This window comes from Lagopus leucura, unplaced genomic scaffold (assembly GCF_019238085.1).
Source record: "Lagopus leucura isolate 7727_CA_CO unplaced genomic scaffold, USGS_WTPT01 Super-Scaffold_100008, whole genome shotgun sequence".
Classification (NCBI taxonomy): Eukaryota; Metazoa; Chordata; class Aves; order Galliformes; family Phasianidae; genus Lagopus; species Lagopus leucura.
Genome location: NW_024962265.1, coordinates 1,922,474 through 1,936,754, shown reverse-complemented (window position 1 = coordinate 1,936,754; position 14,281 = coordinate 1,922,474). Strand labels below are relative to the sequence as shown.

Here is a 14,281-nt window from a genome sequence, read left to right as displayed (position 1 = left end):
GCAGTCCCCACTCTGTTCACATCACACAGAATCCACAACTCCCATCCTTCCAGACTTGGGAGCTCAAACCCATGCTAACGTCTGGGGCAGGACCCTGCTGGCAGGACTGATATGGGCTGAGAAGGGCTGGAGGTGCGGATATTTGGGCGGAATCCAACCATCCACAAACAACTGCTTCTAGGAAGGAAAAAGGGCCCTTTGCTGAAGTCACAGATTGCTTTTGACTTGCTTCAATGCAAACTCCCACTGATCCTCCTTTCCCTGAGGGACATGTGATGATGTACCATCACTCAAGGCAATGCTCTCCTCCATAGGAGGATCATAGTGGAACAAACGTTCACTACGCCACCTCTGGTTTTCCCAGGAGAGACAGCATTGTGCTGATCATTATTGATATCATTCTGACTGCTGCTCTCCTCCACACCTGACCAAACTCCTGAGGGACACACGCCTCCCTGGGTTCTGTGGCAGATCCAGGGTTGGGAAAAAAACAGGTATCAAAGGAACTTGACGTACGAATTGTGGACACTGCAGTTGTAGAAGACGAAGCTGGTGCTGGCAAAGGTCATACCCGTTTCCTTGGACTTGAGCTGGAGTTGGACTATGTGATGGTCCCCTAGGAAAAAAAAAAAAACAACATATACAACAGTTTGTGACTGCTTTAGCACAGTTAAACCCTGGCTGGCCATGCCACCAGTCTGAACAAGAAGCTGGTCCTGAGTAAACAAACTAGTTTATCTTCAGAGGGTGAAGGAATGGCAATAAAATCTGTCTACAGCTCAGACCTCCAAAAAGTACATCTGCCTCCACAATGGTATTGCAGTGATACATTAGGTCTTCACCACTGGAAAACTGCAAGCAAGGTCTGTGCTGGATGATATCAACAGGTCTACATAATAAATCTCTGATTTCAAAACTGTGGTAAATGAAGTCAGCGAGTAGGAAAGCTAAGTGCAAAAGAGTAGATGGAGATGCCTGGAATAAGAAGCTCATTCAAATAGAGCACTGTCCATAAGGTTCTTCATTCCTGTAGGTTCATTTAAGTCCACCAAAGGAAGGGGCCTGTGGGAGATTGGGCATATCTTCTTCTCACCATCATTATTTATCATCTCTGAATATAGCCCAATACCCAGGACAGGGCAGGGATTCCACGTCATTCACCCCAGTGTCCATGCACCCCAGTCTTTGGCTACAAACAACCCAGTTTAATGTGGGAGAGACATCCATAAGCCTCTGTATGCTTCTGGAAGTGTCAATCCATTTCCACAGCAGTCCCATCAGCAGCAAAGTTTGAGCCTCAACTTCTGGATACTAACTCCCCTTTCCCACTGCTTCCAAGCCAAACAGTCAAGTGCTACCTCTTCTCACAATGCTAAAGGCACCACTCAAAACTCAGCACGTGTGGGAAATGACTGGGTACAGTAATTGCAATAATTTAGTGGGGAAGGGACCCATGTTTAATTCAAGACTTTGGCTTGGCTAGCCCTTTCACCTCTATTATTTTCCTTCTCAACCTGAAAGATTCATTAATCAAACAGGCCAAAGTAAACTTGACAATTCATCTCAGCTCATCCACCTACAGGCATACACACATACATACCACATACACACACAAAACCACACACTTCACTGAGCACGTTTTGCTGCCAGTGCTCAACTCTGCTGCCCATCTGCTGCCGTCGGTTTTGACAGCTCTGTTAACCACTTCATATTTAACAACTTTGCCAGTGTCTTGCATATATTTTAAAACAGGATGTGAGGATTGGATGGCTTCGGGGATCAGATGTTCTACAGAGCCACACATCCCTTGGTTCAAATCCAGTTTCTGGCCCTATGCATGGAAGACTTGGTCTCTGCAGAGGTGCAGAGCACCAGCTGCTGAAGTTGATACAAGCTGCAGGTGCTCAGCATCTCTGGAAACCACACTTCACATAAATCTCTCTCTCTTGTTCTGCCTTGAGTTTCCATTGCTATTTTTGCTTGCTTGTCGATTGTAGCCTGGCCTGAGACAGATGTCTGTATCAAGGAAATAGTTCCTGGCAGCTATCTTGGTAAGCAAACATAGTTGATGATTCAATGGGACCTGAAAATGAGAACAGCCCTTTGGGGGCTTCTTTTGGGACCACAGTGGAGAGTACACGCAGCTGTGTGCAGCTTGGGGAGAGCAGGGGGAGGTGATGGTGACAGCTTGTGTAACTTCATTTCTGTGGCCTGTAGGGATCCCTGGAGGCTCTCCAGTAATATTTCACAAGAAGCCAAGGAGTATAATGGCTACATCCTCTCTGCACTTCATGAGGTGATCAATAGAGTTGAGGTTTTTATAGCAAACCTCTGCAAGAGCCACAGGTGCTCTTGAAAGTATCAAGAAAAGCATTAGAAAAAGGAAGCCAAAAAGGGCATGAAGCTGGGGATAAGGGGCCCATCCTGAGAGACAAGGTATTTCTACACTGAATCATTCAGGGGTGGAGCCAGCAACAAAATGAGCATGAGCACAGGAGCAAAAAATGGCCAGTGACAGAGAGAACAACTGAACATGCAGATCCAAAGGTAAGATGAATAGGATAAAGTTGTGGAAAGGATGTTCAGGTCTGCAGGATTTTCTTGCTGCTGTGTTGTGATGTGCTGAGAGCATTTCCAATCTCATTACTTGGGATGTACCACACCAGCCTGGGCAATAAGCAAGTGGAGATCCTTCATCTGACTCTCGTCTTTGTTAAGTATAGGCTACTACCACTCGGTGGCAGTCTGAAGACATGTACTACCATGCATATAGGCACCTAAAAGCAGGTACTGATAGTGTAGCTCAACACTCACACATAAACTCACGCATTCAGCTCACTCATGCTACAACTGTAGTAATCACTGGCAGCATAACCCTCACCCCTATGCTTTGCATAACCTGTTTTCAGGCTCCCATATGCCAAAATCTTGGAGAACAAGCAAGATGAAAGACATAAAGATAAGGGATGAGGAAGGGTGGAAGATCTGAGAGCTGTGTGGTACTCACCATTCTCTGTGATGATCTGTGGTACCTCTTTGGCAGCTGGTGAGATGCACTGGATCTGACTTCCCACTACCAAACCATCCATCTCTGACAGGTCCTCAAAGGTGCAGTTGACTCCTGCTGACAGCTCAGGGACATTGTAGGTCTCCAAGACCAGCTGCAAGTGAAGAGGGAGGGAGGGAAGAAGAGATAGGGGAAGAAAAAAAAAAAGAGAGAGAGAGAGAAAAAAAATACTGAGCTGAATAACAGAGCTGGGTCAGCAGGAGAGAATTACACTGGAGAGGTTGGACAAAGAGCCTCTTGCTAGAGAGAGCATCCTCCTTCAACAGAAAGCAGCGATTCAGGAGAGGGATGTGTGTGTGGAGGGGGAAGGGGATGAGATGCTGATGCCAACACAAGTGGTACGTGGCTATGCAGGGACAACTGCACTGCATCCCAGTGCTGCTGGGTCAGTGGAGGGGAGGGAGTGCTCTCTATCTGTCATGCAAGTGTAAGGTTAAACAGGGAGTCTTTGGAGCCGGCTGTGAAGACCAGGGCTTTGGTGGCCCCAAGGCACGCGGTTTCTGAGGAAGGTGACTACTACTCACAAGAGGCACTCTGCAGACTACAGAGAAACTGTAATGCTCCAGTCTAACTCTCTACGGCCTGCTCTCCTAGCATCAGCAGATGGGGGAGCGCTCTGTCACCAAGTTCCTGCGTAAGGAGAGTCTAGTTACAGGCTTCAGTTCACCACAATAAACCTCTTTCCCTAGAGGCACAACAAATTTCTCCTGCCCATCCCACCAAAGATGGCCTTAGGGGCATACTGCGTTTGGGAGCTATGCATAAACAAAGCTGTGAAGGAGGAATTGCCCACGTTAATTAATCATGTGCACCCACTGGCTTTGCTATGTCATTACCCACGGTCAGGAAAGGAAAGAAGCATGTGGCTGTTTTTCTCCTCTAGAGCAGGACCCTCATGCTGCCATTAGGTCAGCTAAGGTTCCTCTGCTGTCCATCATGGAATGTCTTGCCCAGCCTGCCCTTGGATCACAGACATGCCATGTCCAAAGGCAGAGAAGCATATCAGGGTACTTTTATCACCTGCTAATGAGCTACTATAGATTTAGAGCTATTGTGGTCAACCACTAAAGCCAGACACTTGAGGCAGGCACAAATGCAAGTACTCTCCACACTTGCCTCGGCTGTGAACAAGCTGAGGCCCCATCTGTGGTGACAGCCACTGAAAGGAGACACAAATGCATACTGAAGTGTTTTTGCTACCAGTACAAAGAACAGAAGATAAGCTGGTGATGTCCAGGTGATACAGCAGGAGAGGATGATATCATTGCTTTTGCTTACTGCTTCTTCACATTGTGTTTTCCTCACTAAGAGAAAGTCTGGGGCTATCCCTTAATGCTAGACCTTATGGCCCATAAGATAGAAAGGCCAAAGATGGGCCTTTGCTCTGCATAACATAAAGCCTTTGTGAAAACTGTTTGTTTTGTAGTGATGGGAACGGCAGTGGGAAAGGAAATCATGTCTTTGGTGGTGATTAGGAAAAATGTATGGGTGTTTGATAGATTTATCACTCGATCTAAATCCATTCTATCTCCTCATCTATATACTGTTAGAGATGGAGAAGAGGAAACTTCTGCCTAATTAATATTGTTGTTTGTGCACAGAAGACGCAGAATAAAGATGGGTCATGGAGAAGATATGGCAAAGGACAGAGCAGCAGTGCTTGGCCATAAACCTCATGAGCCAAGGTTCACCTGGAACAAACAAGTCCTACATCCTTCAGGCCTTTTCTGGAGCTTCTGCAATGAGGGAAGAACACAGACTTCACTCCAACAAATCTCTCTTCTCACTGATCCCCAAGTTACTGAAACACTCAGATAAAACTTTGCAAGTCTCTGTTAACAACTAAAAGATAGAAGATTGGCTGGCCACACACACCTTCTCTGCCTCTGCAGGCAAGAACTCAGTATCATCCCTTTGCCCAGATGAGACTCAGTAAGGACACCACCAATTCATCTAACAGTGCTCTTCTCTGGGTTTGCTGAGAGATTATCTGTGGTGATGGTGGATGAGCTGGGACACCAGTCTAAACAGGTCTGGGATGAGATTCCCATGGCAATGTTGCCCAGATAAATGGACAACAGTTAGACAATTGCAACTAAGGTCAGAAGCTCGGGGTTGGATTGCCCTGCCAGAGTAATCCAGAGACAAAAGTCTTTTATTCTGTTATCAGTTTCAATCATTCTGAGCCAGCTAGTCCCCCAGGATTTATCCCAACATAAAAGAATTCAAAAACTACTGAGAGAATAAGAAAAAGGAACCTTGAACTCCCAGAAGACCAAAGGACTTAAGATGTCTCAGATCAATTTTGTTTGAAGCCTCGGAAAGTAAAGTCATAGCAAAGTTAAGAGGCTGAAACAAAGCAGTAATGAATGGACATGCAGGCTTTGAAAGGCTGATTTCATTATCACTGAAGAAACCCTAGTACTCCAAAAACTATCACCTAGAAGATATCTGGCAGCTACGCCTTCAGCAACACCATGTAGACCTTTCAGAGCGTGGGACTAGTCAACAGCTTAGCCAGATACAGAGCTCTTGGTCTTCAATTATCACTTCAGTTCCAGCCCAAACTAATATGATCAAAAGGACAGAGCCCTAATAACCTGGATAAAATGGATCTCTTCTCCTTTTTGGGGAATACTGGAAATTCACCATGTAAGATTCTGCTGTTATGAGTAGGGAGAGAAACAATAAGCTAGTTAGAACTTCCACAGAGACTTCTTGCTTTACATCCAGATAAAGATCAGGGCCAGCACTCACTGCGTGGCTTACATTGGCTGCTTTCTTCAGTAGCTCTAGGGCATCAAGGCTCAACTTTGTGCTGAGGAAAGTCATATGCGCTAATTATGCTTGCTCAAATGACTTGGCAGACTTCAAGTTTATTGAAGTAATTCATGATAGTCCTCACTTGTCCTCTTTCTAGAAGGTCAGTTCTAACTGTGACAATGTCCCTTGCTTAAACTCCATTCCCAGGCATTCACAAATCCCTCTCCCAAGGAAGTAGACAACCTTACTGTGTGCTTAGAGCACTTGCAGGACATGTAGTCCCATCACATCTGCCCTCAGCTCCTCACAGCAAAAAGGGAAGTCTCTTTCCACACTTCCAGCCAGGATAACCAGGGACTGAATATGCCCTCCCATGGTGAATATTTCACTGTGCCAAGCAAGACATTGGGGAACTTAATGGACTGTGGAGCACCTTTGCATCATGCTGCCAGCCCTTCCCAATCCTGCAGAATCCAGGTTGCACATATCTGGGTCTATCAGACCATATGAGCAGATTAAACCTGAAGGAGACAGGGACAACATTCCTTACCAATACATTGTACTGGGAGACAGAGATGTTGTTGGGGTGCACAGTCAGCCGGACACACTGCTTCATCTCCGAGGCGAATCTCCGAGGCTCGCTGGAGCGCTCACACCGCTCCTTCCTTGTGCACCTGAGCAAACAGGAAAAGAGATGGACAGGGTTAACATGAAGTCAGGCTGGGACAAGGAGGACGTGGGAGAAGCAATCATTTCAGATGGAAAGTCAACACTTTTCCCTTTGGGACTGCGATGGTTGGAAAGCCTTCAAAATGTGGTACATCTTATGGAGGGATGAATGTCCTTATAGACTGGCTGTACGTAGTCTATGTTATTTGATCCTTCTAAGGATACTGCAAATTTGTGATACTTTTGAGCTGCTAGTATCACTTTGCTGAGAAGGAGCAGCTCTCCAATCCATTGCCAAGGAACTAAAGTGGTCCCTAGCAAATACAGGTTTCTTTGGCATCTGGTTTGAAAACACCTAATGAGAAGTTCCCATGGTCGAATCTGAAAAAGTTCCCAGTGAATGCAATGAGATGGGTGGATGGCACTTCAGCAGAAGTCCCTAAAATTGTTCATTCTTTACCACGAGTGCTGAAAGCACAGTCACCATCTCTGATCTTTTCTGCCAGGAGTAGACACAAGGCAGCAATGTGAACTGGCAGTGGTGTGTCCCACCTCAATCCATGTCTGCATTCACTTGGAGTAAAATACATCTGCACTGCACTCAACATGTGCTGCTAAGGCCACTGCTTCAAGGAGGATATCTGCCTAAAAATCCACAGGGTTAATACAAAAGGACAGCTCCAACTGCATGCCAATTACCTTTTGCCATTAAGCTAATGTTATGGACTTGCACAGGGTGTCTGCAATAGATTTTGTTATTAGCAGTGCTATTACCCCCCATTAAAATCAGCTATAAAGACTAAGTGCAGATGTTAAATTATTCACCCACTCCCAGACTTTGGAGTTTTAGTTGCAAGCTCGGAGGATTTGGTGGAGGATTAGCTCCATGATCACCCCTCACCGTGCTTTCTTCCAAGAGCAGAGGTTGCACCTCTATGCACAGGGATTTGCAGGCAGGAATCTAAGGCAACACATGTGAAACAAATCCAGCATATGGCAGACTCCAAATGTTACAAAGCTTGGAGTCTGGCCTTAAACTTTAGGGCTTAGCTTCTCTCTAGCAAATGACACTAGATAAAATGAACGTCTCAATTTAGAATTCATATTGCTCCATCTTTATGGTAAAGTTGTGTGTTTCCAGTGGCAGGCATCATAAAGAGAGATCTCTGCCGTTCTCAGCAGGCTCTTGGTTTGCTTTGCAGATATAAGAGAGCAAGAGCAGCACTGCAGCTCCCTGTGAGCATTCATTCCATTAAGTGTCCTTTAGTGCTGCCGCATGCTGGATCAGGAGTTTTAAATGCGCAGTCTCCAGAGGGCTGGATGGATAGGAGATTAACTGCTGTAAGTCCCCTATCACGGAATGAAAGCCACAGCAAAATGCTGACCTGAGAATTTGGTAAGCACTTCTGTAAAACAAATAGGCACAGCAATCCCATTAAAGCTCTGTGGGGCGTAGGAAATCTCCTGAGAATAGCTCAGATGGAAACTCGTTTGGGGTTCAGTGTCAAAGCACAAGAGCCTAAGTTCTCCAAGAAGCCCAACTCCCTCCCATTTATTCTCTCCCAACTGCAGCGTGACAGAAACATCTGGATTTTCTAAAAGTAACGGAGCAGTTCAAGTGTAGCAGCACAAGAAGTCACAAATGCATCCAGCATCTTTAAACAGGAGGACAACACACTGGTCTAGGTCAAGCTCCGAGGAGCTTGGTTTGTCTTCCCAGCCCCACCATAGAGCTTCAATATAATAATCATAGAATCATTAAGGTTGGAAAAGACCACTAAGATCATCAAGTCCGACCATCACCATCATGCCCACTAAATGATGTCTTTCAAAGACCTTATAAGACCAATCAAAACCTTATCCTGCTGTTTATTGCTCATAGACATCAAAGAGATGAAACTCTTCAGACCAAAGCCTCACTCAGACTGATGCATCTTACAGCCTTGACATCTGTTGAAAGGTGTATTACAATCCAAATAATGAAATGATGGAAAACTGCCTCAAACTAAGCCTGGTTTTAGCATGAAGATAAGGTTGCAGTGTCAGGCTCTCAGGAATTAGGTTCTGGCAGATTGAGAGTAGCTTCTGCATTCTTAAATCTGCTCCCCGCGCTGACACTCTGCAAGCCAGACTTTAATTACAGGATCACACGTTATTATTTCTTTTTTCCATGGGTGACCTCAGTTCTGCCACTTCATAACATTTGACTTTAACTGTCTGACTTTTCCAGTGAAATGTCTCAATTTAAAACAAAAGATAAAAGAAAAAAACAAACGAGCAAAAAAAAAACCACCTGGCTCTGCCTCACACCCAAATGTAGTGACAAGGGAGCTCTGCCACACAGAGCCAAACCAAGCCTGGCTTTGAGTAACTGATGGGGTTCAAACCTTCAAGTAAGTATCGCAGATCCTCTTCTTGAGCCAGCAGCATAATTGATTGCAGGTAACTGACCCCAGCTGCTGCCTAAATCAAGACTAAAGGCATAATGCCACCTGCCAGTGGGTTCTGCAGCTCAGAGCATGCAGGGAGGAGTGATTGAGGCTCTTCTCCAGAGTCTTTTGCACATGGTTACACCCATCTCCTCTTTCCTGAACCACTTCATCACATTCATCAGGGACACTACAGCTTGATCGGGTGCTCAGAGCCCTGTCCATCCTGACCTTGAGTGTGTCGAGAGACAGAGCATCCACCACATATTTGGGCAACCCATTCCAGTGCCTCACCACCCTTATCATAAACATCTTTTTTCCTAATGTCCATTCTAAATCTCCTCTCTTTTAGTTTGAAACCATTTCCCCTTGTCCTATCAGACCCTGCTACAGAGTCTGTTCCCTTCTTTGTTAACATTACACTCTCCCTCAGGAGTCAGGGAAAACAGCAGGGAAAATTGTTTCAGCATGTGAAGAGGAAATGATTGTCTTCTGACATTGATCTCTTAAATCCCCAAATGGTGTCACATGAGAAACCAAAGCAAATGCAGCAAAGCACCTGACCACTAAGGCAGCTGCCCAAAGGGGCCACTGTAGCCCAAAAAAGATCTGTGCTCTCAACTGCTGCATCTGTTGCCCTCTCTATTGCTGCTTCTGTCGAAAAATATCTTGTACTGCCAATAATTGCTTCTCTTTAATAAAATATCAGTAACTCCAACGTGCTGGCTCTGTCAATACGCTGAGATCACTTTCCACTGCCATACAACCTAATTCAGTGCTATTCATGCTATAATTAGCTGGTGTATAACTCCCACCCAGTAGCATCACATTACACTTAAGACACCTAAAAGAGCATATTCCATTCCTGAGCTTATTTGCATAAGATTACGGTATAGACGTGACACTTCTCTGTATATCTTAATAACACCTGCTATTTCATATCAGCTGCATCTTTAACAATTCCAAGTGTCCTGCTGCTGCCTAAACCATTAGTGCAAACACTAAGAAACTGGTTCTACCACTGAACCATGAGGAGTATTATTTCCTCCTCACCTCCCATAAAGAGTAAATACCGCTAACACCAACCCTCTGTTCACTATCCTCTAACCAATTATTTTAATAATGTTAAATTAATACTTTGCACACCTATAGCATCTCTCATCCGAGGATCTCAGAGGGCTGTGCCTGGAGCTAATTAATCTTCACAACACCTCTGTGAGGTTGAAACATTCAAATTCAGAGACAGGAAAGGGAAGTACAGATGCATACATGTCCAACAGCCAAGCAAATCCCAGGTTTCTTGAGGATGCCATGGAGACTTCAGTTAGGGATGGCAATTAAACCCCAGCTTGATCATCTGGAATTTAAAACAACATTCCAGGGCCATATTCTGCTAATACTTGCTGCATTGGCAGAGGTGTTATTCTACCTCTGCAATGAGATGTCAGTGGCTCTTCTACCTTGATGGGTAGATTCAGGTTTCGCCCTAAGTGTCCAGAATTAGAAGAAGTAATCCTATCCTTTAAGTTCCAGGCACCTGGATACATCAGACAGAAGAAGAGTCAAGAGAGGTACTCATCCATTTGCAAGCTCTTTGTTTACCCGGTACACAGCATGGAAAACAGATCATGCTGCTGAAGGGTTGCCAGCCTAGCAGAAGGCATGCAAGTCATGTGCATGCTTTCACCTGCCTCTGCCTCTCAGTGAAGACACATCTTAACTGATCAGATGTAGGGAAAAAACCAAACACAACAAGACAAACAACGAAAGATCACACAGCACACAAAGAATGCAAAACCAAAAACCCATAACCTTTGTTTTTCATCCTGGCCTCTTCTGGGCTATGTCTTTGTTTCCTCCATGCCCAACGTAGTGGAGCTCTTATACTTGCTGAACTGTCCCTGTACAGTCCTACAGACTATCATCTCCACCCTATCAGGTTACCCTCAAGAGTTTCTCTCATACATCTCTCTCCCACCTTAGGATTGTGTCTTTGCCATTCACACCTTACGGGTACCTCAGCTCATCGTGAAGAAGTGGATGAGATCACAACATCTGCTGGGGATGGAGCTTGGTTCAGAGCTGACAGAAACAGTAAGAAGAGCTCTTCTGACTGTGTAGGATCTAAGAACAGGGGAGAAAACTGAGGAAACGATGCTGACTGCAGAGATAAGGGTACATGGAAAGAGTAGTGCCAAGAAGTGCTGGCTGAGGCCAACCCTCATGAGAGCAATGTGGTGAGACAGGGGGAGATAGCTCTTCTCTGTTCCTTCTGCTTCTTGTCCATCTCTCCATCCTACCACTGACTGAAATGCCTGAAATGCTGACCTTTGCTTTGGGTAAGCAGAGGGAAACTAGAGGAATGGTGTTGATGCAATCTCCCCTTCCAAACAGGATGTTTAGATGCTGATCCAGATCCACTGTGTAGCTCTGCCAACCTCCTATTTCTTGCACCACAAGGGAGACACACTGCACCAATGCCTCTACAGACCAAAGTCTCCAGACCTCCTTTCAGGTTTTCAATGGGGACAAACTTCTTCCCATTCCTCTGAATAATCCTTCATATCCATACTGCCAGCAAGCCAGCCTTCTGTATCACCTATTATGAGAAACTAAATGCATTTAAAAGGCAGGATGGCCCTTACCACTAGCCTCTCTGGTGGTAATTATTTTCTGCAACCTATAAAGCCCTTATAAGATCATGCAGCGAGTTTCCCTTCTCATTTGGGCTTATGGGATGCTCAGCTGCTCGGTGCTGGTGCTGTGTTGTGTCCTGGGGCCACAGATCCTTGAGGCGAGGTGGGGAGTTGTTCTGCTAATTCACAGCATCAGTCAGATCTGCTGGAGACCAAACTAATTGACACCCTGAGCAGACAAAATAGACAGAGATAGATAGTCCTGGGAGGAGAAAGCCAAGGAGGAAGCTTCCATAAGGTAGGATTTTTTTTTTTGCTCTCTCTTTTTCTTTTTTTGTGGTTGGGAGGAGGAAATAGTGCAGTCAGAAAATCAGCCTATATTCCTGATGGAGCCTTCCTCATTAAACCTATAGCTGCTGATAGAGGACATAATCTTAGTTTTCTGTTTTCCTTTATTTTTCCTTTATTTTAAAGTTTTTAGAAACAGACTGGAACACTCAACTTTTTGAATATGAGACAAAAAAACAACGTCAGATTTCTGACAGCAGAAAAGGACAATCTGCAATTTTGCCAATTAAAAACAACTCTAGACAAATGAGTTATGATTGGATCTGATCAGAAATTGCTACTCAGAGATATTTTGCTTTTTTTTTTTTTTCACAGACTGCAGTTAGCACACTATAGATCACTTTATCCAGAAAAAAAGGAGAAACACGTTATTATTAAAAAACCAAACAAACAACAATCACAAGAATTCCCAGCAGTGAAACTCAAACAAATTATTTCTCTTTGTGGAAGCCTGCCATTTGATGGGCAGTGGCTGTCTTTAGGTTGCTGCTGCATTTCAAGACTTATAATGTGGCCAGGGAGGTGGACTCGCAGGGAAAAAGAGGAACACAAAGCATCCATACTTGATGCCAAGGGTGGGATAGCAGCATTAAGAGTTCAGTGGCTTGTATTTGCTCAGCTGATCTAAATGACACCTTGCTACCATCTCCAAACAGGTAATTTGTGGGCATCACTGTTTTGCAAAAGGTTTTGACATTTCAGCTCTCTTTTCTGATTCCAAACAGTGACATTTCCTTCAGGGGACAAATTCACTCACCCCTGGACAGAATAATCACACACACCTTTTCCTTACACCTTCGCCCCCTAGTGCTGGTGAACTCAACAGTGGTAGGTGACATCCAGACACCAATGCAGATCCCACTCACATCAGCTAGGACCAGCCATAGAGGCAGCATGGGACGGTTTGCTGGGGCACAGGCTCCATGCTGGCATCCACATTTGCTTCCCTTCAGCAACTCCCCATCTCAGTCTTTGTTTTTTGTCATGATGTTGAATGTGCAACTCCTCCATCCCCTTCATTTTCATCTTGAAAGCATTTATCTACACTTTCCACATGTGTCTTCATGTCCTCCTGTCATTGTTTTGTCCTGCCTTCTCTTCTTCTCAGGTTGTGTGTCTGCTTGGAATCTCATTACTGGGATTGTCATATGCCTCTTAATCTCCACATGCTCAACCCAACATAAACTAAGATATGAGGAAAAAGAATACGGTCCTGGGCAGAAAGGTGAGGACAAGGGAACCATCATGCACATCCCACACTCTTGATGAGGACATAGGTGTGCTGGACCAATGTGAAGACCCCTGCGGCCATAGGCACAAGCACTCCGACCTCTCTACTATCACAAGTGGTCTCCTTACCAGGTGCACTGAAAATATATGGGAGATTTAAAATAGATACAAGGGAAATGTTTTCACAGTGAGAGTGGTGAGGTAGTGAAACACATTGCCCTGAGAGGTGGTGGATTCTCCGTCTCTGGAAACATTCAAGGTCAGACTGAATGGGACTCTGAGCACCTGTTCATTGCAGAGGAGTTGGACTAGATGGCCTTTAAGGGTCCATTTCAGATGATTCTGTGATTCCATGTCAAAAGATTCTATGATTCTTTAATAATTAAAGGAAAATTGCCATGGAGGACAGAGGAGATAAAGGGAAACATTCAGGGAGATCTTACTTAGGTCTCAATTTGAAGACCTCCCTCCATTTCTGAGAAGCCCAGATGGACCCAGATGTCTCAGAGAAAGACAAAGCAAGAGAAATGATCTCTCACTTCTTCCATCATTTCTTCTTGAAAGAGAAATCTGAGATTTCTCAGCCCAGTCAAATTCCAAAGCAATGCAGAATGCACCTGTAAGTTGTTGAAAAGAGTTGAAGCATGGAAACTCCCATAGACCCAGTCCAGCACAGACCAAGAAACTGGGAACCTGAAATCTTGCAAGGGGAGCAGGTATGGCCCAGTAACAGCTCTCTTTGCTCCATAGGAGAAGAGGAACCTCCTCCAAAATGAGATAACAGAAAAGATCTCTGTTTCTCAAAACCTGTGGTCTTGTACAACGCCAATATTTTTGGTCTGACAAGTGTTGAACACGCTGCAGAGCCTGGGGGGCAGCGAGGAGACTTTTAGCATCACCACATCACCTCATATTTTCCTCTCTCTGCACCAAAGCAGGCAGCTTGTGGCAGAAGGTCATGTACCCAGGCATGCAGCAGGCTCAACACTGCTAGGTGAGGGAAGGAGTAGCTCCAGTCTGCTCTGCACTGGTGTGGCCTCACTTTGAGCACTGGGTGCACACTTGGATGCCATAACATAAGCAGGACATTAAGCTGTTAAAGGGCATCCAGAGATGTCCTCAGATACAGGGTTTGAGTT

General features: G+C 45.0%; 1 protein-coding gene across 1 annotated transcript in view; it reads right to left on the bottom strand.

Moving 5' to 3' along the window:
- LOC122180603 (plexin-A4) overlaps window positions 1-14,281 on the bottom strand; it is a 155,436-nt gene that overhangs the window by 108,156 nt on the left and 32,999 nt on the right. Inside the window, exons 2-4 of the mRNA XM_042872344.1 lie at window positions 6,381-6,504; window positions 3,008-3,161; window positions 517-616 (exon numbers count right to left, since the gene is read on the bottom strand). Of these exons, the coding sequence (XP_042728278.1) occupies window positions 517-616; window positions 3,008-3,161; window positions 6,381-6,446 (320 nt within the window). The 5' untranslated portion in view covers window positions 6,447-6,504. The remainder of the gene's footprint in view (window positions 1-516; window positions 617-3,007; window positions 3,162-6,380; window positions 6,505-14,281) is intronic.